The 9950-nt window shown below is 33.3% G+C and overlaps 5 protein-coding genes across 7 annotated transcripts in view; 1 reads left to right on the plus strand and 4 right to left on the minus strand.

Moving 5' to 3' along the window:
- Positions 1-9950, minus strand: part of RpS21 (ribosomal protein S21) — a 75824-nt gene that overhangs the window by 38512 nt on the left and 27362 nt on the right. The window lies entirely within an intron of this gene.
- B4 overlaps positions 1-9950 on the plus strand; it is a 58749-nt gene that overhangs the window by 26184 nt on the left and 22615 nt on the right. The window lies entirely within an intron of this gene.
- LOC135438929 (uncharacterized) lies at positions 1107-2731 on the minus strand. The gene is made up of 3 exons (XM_064697490.1): positions 2548-2731; positions 1543-1871; positions 1107-1256 (listed from the first exon to the last, which is right to left on the minus strand). The coding sequence occupies exons 1-3, from the start codon at positions 2729-2731 to the stop codon at positions 1107-1109; spliced, it is 663 nt and encodes a 220-aa protein (XP_064553560.1).
- Positions 5556-6068, minus strand: LOC135438930 (uncharacterized). The gene is made up of 2 exons (XM_064697491.1): positions 5781-6068; positions 5556-5723 (listed from the first exon to the last, which is right to left on the minus strand). The coding sequence occupies exons 1-2, from the start codon at positions 6066-6068 to the stop codon at positions 5556-5558; spliced, it is 456 nt and encodes a 151-aa protein (XP_064553561.1).
- LOC135438931 (uncharacterized) lies at positions 6589-9055 on the minus strand. The gene is made up of 3 exons (XM_064697492.1): positions 8717-9055; positions 8527-8640; positions 6589-6744 (listed from the first exon to the last, which is right to left on the minus strand). The coding sequence occupies exons 1-3, from the start codon at positions 9053-9055 to the stop codon at positions 6589-6591; spliced, it is 609 nt and encodes a 202-aa protein (XP_064553562.1).

Genomic DNA, 9950 nt, shown 5'->3' on the forward strand with positions numbered 1-9950 from the left:
ATGTAAAAACCTTCTTGAATGGGCAATCCAGGGGAAAATTGGAAACGCGACGCAGTCCAACAGCCACCATCTGGGTCAAGTATTGACTATGAACTATGTGAAGTGCCTCACAGTAGTTCATCTCTTGTGCCGTGTAGTTAATAAATTTGTTACCATGTTCAATTGCCAAAATATATAACCCGTTCACATTAGTCACGTCTTTGGTTAGTTTGAACTGCACATAAAGACCAGAAACGTTATTTGTCGTGTGATTAATAAAACAATGAAAAATCGCGACTGTGTTCGGTTCCTGATTCTCACACAACAATTTGTGGAATACAGCTGCGATCTTCGTCTGTGAAAAGAATGTACATGAAAATATTTTATATTTCTTGATTTTGAATATATGTATATATATTTCCCAAAAATCAAAACATTAAATAACTTACCTTCGCAGACACTGTGAACACGATAGAACAGAGTAGCAAGGCTGTTGGTAAAATATTAGCGTTCATTTTAATCGTTTGCAATGCACTGTTTAATGTTTCAGATATTACTTATTGGCTTACCTCTGTAATAAAATGCTTTAAGGGTGAATATTAATCTATTTTTAATGGACTACTTAACGAAAAATATTAAAACATTATCTTGCGGGTTTTTATCTAAGGTAATTAAAAACTTTATACGACGGATATATAAATTGTGGTATTGCCGGATCGCATACATTTTTGACATTTACTTTTTGCGCGTTGTCCCATTACAAGATAAGCAAATGTTCTTATCGAAATCACAATACAAATCTATCAGAAACATTTCCCTTAGCATTTTTATTTATTTTATTTATTGGATTTGGTTTTGTTTACCACTTTTACCTTAAACCTATTGAAATATAATTTTAATATTATTTTTAAATACAGACATAATCATCATTAATAAGTCCAGTCGAGAATGCAATCTAGATTGCGCAACGTTTAACTTACTTAAATGCTTAAATCGATTGGAACTAATAGCAAAAAATGAAACATGCAGAGACTAAAAAATTAGCAAGATGAACTTTATTCAAGATATTTGTATTTTTTTTATAGTAAAATATTAAATTAAAATATTTGTATTCCTCATATTATTTTTTAATAGACTACTCTGCCAGTGGTCAATATGCGAAATATCTTTCTTTTTTCTATAAAATATTCCGTGATTGTCTGAAAAGTGCCTTCGGGCACATAATTGGGAAAATCCTGTTCGTCAAGATACCAATTAGTAAGCGTATAATTTAGTTTCTGTGAAAAAAGAATAATTTGGATACTTAAAATTCGAAAACGATCTGAAGCAAATCAAATTGTCAAAGCAAACTGAGCCTAAGCCTGAACCAAACACAATTTTAATAAAATTCTTTGGAAAAACATTAATATAACTATATAGGAAATTGTTTCGTTTATATTCCAACTTAGGTTTGAACTAAAACCTGGATGAATGTAAGAAACCGGGTACAAAAGCGAACCGAAAGGCAAGCTTGCTGAACTGTCGGTAATTTAATTTACTAGGTCATTATTACGAATTACTCACCGCCTTAAATGGACACTGGAAGTCCCCAGTCGTATGCTTTTTCAAGCTCTTTGAGAAGGTGCTCATGATCGGGTTTTTATGTACCATTGTTAAAAAGGAGCACGTATCCGTGTGCAAGTTGTACAGGCGCACCTTTTTATTATCGGTTTTCCAGAAGTCCATACACGAGTTGACATCCATTTTACTAATATTACGTTTGAGTATTAAGTTGCCACTGATATAACTGCGATTATTAATTTGAATCATCGAATAGTGCAGCTCCTCAACAAGTTCTGGTGCCGAGTGCTTAACGTTCACTTTATCAAATATGAATCGGAACTTGGATTTCTCTGTGGCAACAACCACACTCACGAGAAGTACCCACAAATACACGAACATGGCTAAAGCGCGGCTCAACATGAAATGAACCATACTCAAAGTGAATAAAACAATTTGGCTCAGTTATTAAAATTATTTAATTGTTTTATCATCGATCAGTATGAGCTAAAGTTGGACTATTTTACCATTGAATTTCATGCTTATAATTTTTTGTTGTTTTGCATATATGTCAATGGGGCTATACAAGACACATTCGGGTACATAGAAAGGAATATCTTTTCCATCTAAAGACCAGTTAGTCAGGGTATAGTCTAAGTTCTGTCAAGAAAGAAAGAATATGAATGTTAATCATGATTTTTGGTGCAATATGGATACATTATAAAAATATTATAGTCATCAACATGAATTACAATATACATAAAAAATGTTAATAATTATAAAGAAATTACAACGAGAATTTAAATGAGTCTAATGACTTTCATCTAACACTCACCGGTTGAAATGGACAACCTATATTCTTGGAACCGTATTTTCGTAAAATATTGAGGAACACATTTAGGAACTTGCTTTTATTCGTGCCTCGGAGAAATTCACAACCATTGATTCGTATATTGAATAGCCTCATAGTTTGATTGTTCATTTTTGTAAGATCCAAAGCCCATTTTAGTTCGAAATGGTTTATAATACGTTTTAACCTCAATTTGGTGCTGAGATAGCTGCGATTATTCAGTTGAGTAACACGAAAGTCGATCTCATCAACCAGCTCCGGTGCCAAGTTCTCTACAATAGGGTTGTCCAGTACCAATTGAAAATTTTGCTTTGCATCGATCATCGCAATGAGCAGTACCCACAGATAACTATTACTGGACATGGTGAATGCTTAGTACTGAATAACCGCTATGGCAATTACTTCAATGTATAAAATCAATATTGCTATATTTTGAACAATTTATATATCAGATCATATTTATATTATCAATCAGATATATTTGTGTTGATAACATAATTGAAGATTTATGTACGCAATACCAAAATTGAATACCCGTGAAGATTTATCAGATTTAAACTATATTATTTCTATTTTTCATTACTTTTTAGTTTGCCATTATGTGAGGAGCTTAGTAGAGCTTGTTATGTGTATATATTTCAAGATATTTTGAAATCAATTATGGACCGAATGTTTCTATGACAACAGTGTGATATAAGTGAAATTTGTTCTGCATTTAGCCCAGATTTCATAGATTTAATTAAAAAACTGGGAAACTGGGAAGGAAAAAGGAGGCTTCTATGTGTTTCATATTTCATGATTGTGATGTTTGTTTATAGTCAAGCTCCTTACTCTTATAGATAACCCTACCACGACTGAGAGCTTGAACAATCAATTTAGAATATGTAATGAATTTAGTGAATATCCTAATATTACACTCTGGCACATAATTGGGAAAGTCTTTCTCCTCCATATACCAGTTAGTAAGCGTATAGTTGAAGTTCTGTAATTGAAGTTTTTGATATACATTATATATTGTTATTTATATATTTTACTCACCGCCTTAAGTGGACATTTTAGGCTTCCCCTTACTTTGTTTAGATAACTTTCGGCAAATTTCCGAAAGATGCGTACCTTATGAAAGGCTGTGAAAAACTGGCAAAAATCCATGCGTACATGAAAAAGACGCATTGTCTGATTGTTGGATTTAAAGATATCAAATTCGGTTGTAAATTCCGCCTGATCGATATTGCGGCGTAGAATCATATTACAATTGAGAAAACTGCGATTTGGCGACTGCGTCAGTTGACAATTGAGATCCTCGAAGAGTTCGGGTGCAAAGTGTTTAATTAAAAACTGATCCAACACAAATTGAAATTTGCGTTGTTCCTTCTTTGCATCCACCAAGAGAAGTAGGCACAAACATAGCCAGAACCAACCGGCCATAGCGAACGATTAACTCAAAATGTTTTCCGAAATTTTGAACAGTTTTTATTTTATCTCTAATAAGCCGATTGGAAAGTTAAGCTACGGCTAATCATTTTGTAGAGTTTTTTTTACGATGCGTATTAAGTGGGGGGAAGAATTTTTAAAATAATTATTAAATAATTTAAATGCTATGTATATTTAAATCTATGGCATATAAGTGAACCAGTCTTTCAGGCAAATGAACAACGATGAAGGGTTTTAGAGTTTCAGGGCATGGTTCAGTGGTATTTAACAAGTGAACTCGATATTTTTATTATGACAATATTCTATGCTAGCATTAAATAATAAAATATAAATAAATAAAATTAAAAATAATAATAAAAATATACCCAACTTTTCTCTTATATAATCGTACGAATTAGTAGGAATAATAATAGCAACATATTACTTAATTAAAATTAAAAATCAATCATTTTTAAAATCAGAAAATAATGAAATATTGTAAAATAGTAGGGTATGGCGTGTGCAATCTTTTACTAAATATTGTCTATATTTTGTAATATAATCAGTAATGCTTACAGGGTATTTTCGTAATTTAGTAGTCGCAATTTGCACACTTCGTAATATATAATAACTATTATACTTATATATACATATTTATTTTCGCTTTCTATCTATTTTTTAATGATTTTAAACACCATGTAATTTATAGCATGTTCGTATATAAATTTATTTATATATATTAAATACAAATCATTTTAAATATGATGCACTGCACCGCTGAATAACAAGCGAGCAGTTAATTTTCGTTGAAATAAAAAATCCCAAGCACCTTGAAATTTCGACACGGGAATATAGCTGGGAAAGTCGTTTTCATCCAAGTACAAATTACTGACCGTGTAATTAAATTGCTTAAAGAAAATAATTATATAAATTTGATTTGATTCGGACGTTTGCTTTACTCACCGGCTGAAGCGGACACTTGATGTTGACAGAAGCGTTCCTTTTCAGGGTCTTAACAAGTATTTTGAATAGATAACTATTATCAGTTTTTTCCAAGAAACTGCACCCCTCAAAACGCACATTTAAGAGGGGTTGCTGTTGTCTATTGGACTTTATCAAATCCACAGTGGCTTTTACCTGACACTGGGAAACACTACGACGCAATAAAAGCTCACCGCTGACAAAGCTGCGATTGTTCGATTGTACAAGGCGGCTGCTTAATACTTCTATGACCTCCGAATCGAAATTTTGTAAAACGAACTTCTCAATATAAAATCTAATGTCTGGTTTTGTATGCACTTGCACAATAAAAAATAACATTATTAGATAAACTGAACCAGTCATTATGAATGCCGAACTTCGAATGTTAATTGGCTTTGATCATCTGTAAAGTATTCCATTATTAAATACTATATAAATGACCGGTCCTAAAAATGTATAAGTGACACAGTCATTTGGGCAACTGCACAAGAAGGTTATGCGTTCAAATCTCAGTCGTCATCCATGCCAGGATCTAAAGAAACCTTAGCTATGCACACGTCGTAAGATTGAGTGCTTGTCATTAAATAATTTCAAAACTAATTAATAATAAAAAACTTTAAACATTTTTATGATATTTTTAAACTTTTGAAAAATATATTTCAAAGCTCTCGATTTTTTTTAATTAACAATCCAATTTCGCCCTTTTAATATACAAATATATATATATATATATATTTTTTTTTTGTAAATTTTGAAATGCTATAACCAGCAAGAGACCTGACGACGATTTACACTTTCAGTCGGTTGTTAACTTCTTATACTGAACCCTACCGCTGAAGCCCAATCGTAGAATTAACTTCTTATATGTATAGAATTTCATCATGGTCCTGAATTGACTCTCGGGCACATAGTTGGGAAAATCGGTTTCCGCCAGATAATAGTTATTAAGTGTATAGTTGAAGTTCTGCAAAAATTGAGTAACACTACTGACAATTTTCAGACAATTTTATGGTTCACTTACAGCTACTACCGGGCATTTTAGGCTTCCATTTAAGCTATTAGTCAGGCGCTTTGCGACTAAACCAAACAGACGATTCTTGTGCGGAGTGGAAAAAAATTGACACACATCCAAATATTCTTGAAAAAACCGTATCGACTGATTGTTGGACTTTAGCATATCCAGGGTTGCCTCCACGTCCAACTGTTCAATGTTGCGCCGCACAATCATATTGCAGTTGAAATAGCGTGATTTCGTCAATTTACAGTTAAACTCTTCAAAGAGATCCTTGCTTAAAGGCTGAATATCCATTTCGTTGAAAATGAAATGGAAATTGCGCTGCTGCCTCATTGCATCGACAATTGAGAGCAATTGCAACGCCGAACAGACACAAAACCAGAACCAACCAGCCATGGCAGAACCTTAACTCAAAATGTTCACCCAAAACTGATTGGTCTAGTATTACCTACAATCTCATATAATGAGCTACATATTATCCCCAAGCTAAACATATTTAACAATTAGATTGTACTGATTATTAAGATAGATATGGACTGGCAAACGGTGTAACATGTTTTTGTTTTTACCCTAGGCGTAGGCTATGAAGCCTAAGGGATGATAATTTTCTTTAACTTCTCCAAGATATCGACTTGAAAAATAATTCTCACGCATTCGCCGAATTTCAAAGAGAAAGGCAAGATAACCATAGACCTCGCCAAGTTAGTAATATAGGTTATACGACTTTTTATAATCCGCACACGTGGCATTATAATAAGAAAATACCCTCAAATATTTCTTAGAAAAACTTTCAATCGAGCATTTTAAACAATTTTTAATTCTTATACTCGACCCTACCCTCCATGACCAGTCGTAAGACCATTTTCTTTTCTGTATAAAATTTTGTTAGAGTCTTGAACTGACATTCGGGCACATATTGGGGAAAATCGGCCTCATCCACATGCATATTGGAGATCGTGTAGTTAAAATGCTGCAAGTAATACAAAAAAATATATATATTAAAATCGAATCCTGTCAGAATAACTGAATAATTAATAATCAACGCGTAGATGCAAATGACCGCTAATACGGGGTTTCTGGATATTCCACCCGCAAGTGTGAAAAAGGTTCGCAATACCGTGAAACTCATTTTGGAAGATCTTTGAGAAATTAAACGGGGAATGTGTTTCACATTTTTCACACAATCAACCACTATTTAGCAGATCTTTTAAGATCTTTTTAAAATTGTTTCAGACGTATTTCACCCTTTTCCGAATATCCAGCAGCCTGTGTGTAAAATGCGTTTCAATATTTTTGTCGACGTGGCCCAGCAAAGCCGAGTAATATTCGCTATACACAATATACACAAATATTTATATTAAAAATTTAAATAAATACTTACCGCTATTAATGGGCATTTAAATAAACCCTTACTGCCTCTGTTGACACTCTTGGCGAATAGATTGAAGATACGATTCTTGTGAATGGTAGTCAGAAACTGACAGGCATCCAAGCGTATGTGGTAAACACGCATACACTGTTTGTTGGGCCTTAGCATGTCTAGGGATGTTTCCATTTCCAACTCAGCAACATTGCGTTTAAGTATCAGAAATGCGCTAATAGTGTTACAATTGCGTAGTTCCCAGTTTATATTTTCCAAATAACCCGCAACGGTCGGCTTGAAGTAGAAGGCGCTGATAACGAAACGAAAATTTCGCTGCTGTGTCCTTACGGCCTTCAATGTGAGGGTTGACAACGCCAAACAGATCAAAAACCAGAGCCAACCAGACATGGCAAGAGATGATTTTCAAGTGTTCCTCTCGTCATAGATTGGACCATTAATACATTACGTATAATGAGTTTTACTGATCTCATTTGATAATGTTCTAATTGAACAAAGCTAGAAATTATTGGCATCAATATTCAATCGGTTGCTACTTAAAATTAGATTAGCATGTTGCAAATTGTGGCATGTGCCAAACAGAGTTAATCTAGTCGATATATCTATCTATTTCCCTGTACCCTTCTTTCCCGAGCCCCATACTATTAAATATATTCGTTCGTAAATTATTTCTGCGCTTATCAGTATAATATTTTTGCAACATAGAGAGGGCATTTATTATACAAAAAACATGTGTACAATATACATATTTTGATGCTGCTTTTCTACAGCTTTAGGATAATGAAAAAACTAACATGACTAATTGTGTGTCTACAGTATTAAAATTAAGTGAAATATACGTAAAGAAAGAGGCCGAGAATCGATATTGATAAATTTTTAAGAAATTGATAGAATAATCGAATAAAGTTAATTCGCTTTAATAAAATTATGTGTGAAATGCAAATATGTACAATAATACTTTAGCTGCTCTTAGATTAAATGCTTATATTATTATCGTACATGTCAGGATTCCTGGTATTTGACTTATTAGACTTTTCATTAACAAACATTAAACTTTAAAGCATGAAAACCAATCCAAGCATACATAAAAAGAATCAAACAAAGTTGACTGATGGTCCTTTGGACGCCTTAGGTTGCCTCCTTATTTAACTATGTGTTGTTTCTGCTTGACATTCAACATTTTACATGGTGACAACCCTAAAAAGAACCAAGCAGCCATTGCGCGGGCCAGACTTTAAATGTTTACTGCGCACTTATTATTCCAAATTTAATTAAAATTGTATATATTACAAATATATATGTATATACAAGTACATTTCGATCATCTTTTTAATTTTTATGGTTTATTCTACCATCTATTAGCAAACTTACGACCGTCTTATCATGTTCTAAAAATTTAATAATAGTCCTGAACTGGCATTCGGGCATATAGTTAGGAAAGTCGGTCTCTTCCAGAGTCCAATTGTTAAGCGTGTAGTTAAAGTGCTGCCAGTGGAATTAGAGAAATACACATAACAAATTAAATTATATAATGAAAATAATTGTGATATAGTATACCTACCGATATAACCGGACATTTTAGACTACCGTGTATTGCATTAGTCAGACTCTTTGCAAACACATTAAACAGGAGATTCTTGTGAAGAGTGTTAAAAAATTGACAACCATCCAAGCGTACATTAAAGAGACGCATTGTCTTATTGTTGGTCTTTAGAATGTCCAGGGTTGCCTCTACGTCCACCTGATCAATATTGCGTCGAATCATCATATTACAGTTGACAAAGCGAAATCGGGATACTTCACAATTAGCTTCTTCGAAAAGATCCTTGACCCCAAGATTGATGGCAAATTCGTTTATAAAAATACGAAAATTGGTTTGCTGCGCCTTCCCATGCACCATCACGAGGGTTGGCAACCCTAAACAGAGCCAAAAACAAAGCCAACTAACCATGGTGAAAGCCCAACTCAAATTGTTCGCTGAACAGTCAAAAAAGATGAGCTCTTCCACAAAATACACGTTGCCTATAGGAATTATATTCTAATTAGGGCAATTTTGATATATTGATTTTAACAATAATTGGACACAATTTAAAATTATACAGTGTTCAAATAAAATAACATTAAAAACTGATCTAATATTGAAAATTAAAGTAGAATCAGGTTGGCCATTAGAATTTTGACTGAGGTCACTTTAAGATAAAATATGTTTTAAGTATACAAAAAAAATTTGAAGCTAAAAACGTTTAATTCCAAATCAAAAAATATTTTCAATGAAAAGTATATCAATTGATTTAAAATGTTAAACAGAATATTGGTTCAAAAATGATTAAGCCTTATTTGTTTACTTTTTATGTTTTGTTTGGTTGGTAGCAAGGCTTAAAAAAATCCAGAAAATCTGACGATTCCTGGTGCCCAGTTAAATGCATATCGGCCACATATTTGGCCCTTTTCCGAATTTGAATTTGAATTGAATCGGACCAATGGGTAGAACGTTCATAAATTGTACGTAGAAGTCGCGGAACAAATATGCATATGTGAGCATGAAATATTCATCAAAGCCATTATCTTAAGCTGATTTGTGAACTAACTGAGATTAAAATGCTTAGAGATATAGCTACGATTGCCTTCCTGCTCGATGCTGTCGCTATTCGAGAGGATCGAAGATAAACCGATCCATCAGCACAGCATGTTCAGCCAATGCGCAGTTGTACACGAAAATCATTAGCAGATTTATGTTGGACACGTTTAGTGCTGCCAAAAAATGTTTTTAATGCCAATTGCTCTATTTTGTGGAC

Source organism: Drosophila montana, unplaced genomic scaffold (assembly GCF_035044405.1).
Source record: "Drosophila montana isolate Dmon_TW-CO22-7 unplaced genomic scaffold, ASM3504440v1 contig_402_1, whole genome shotgun sequence".
Classification (NCBI taxonomy): domain Eukaryota; kingdom Metazoa; phylum Arthropoda; class Insecta; order Diptera; family Drosophilidae; genus Drosophila; species Drosophila montana.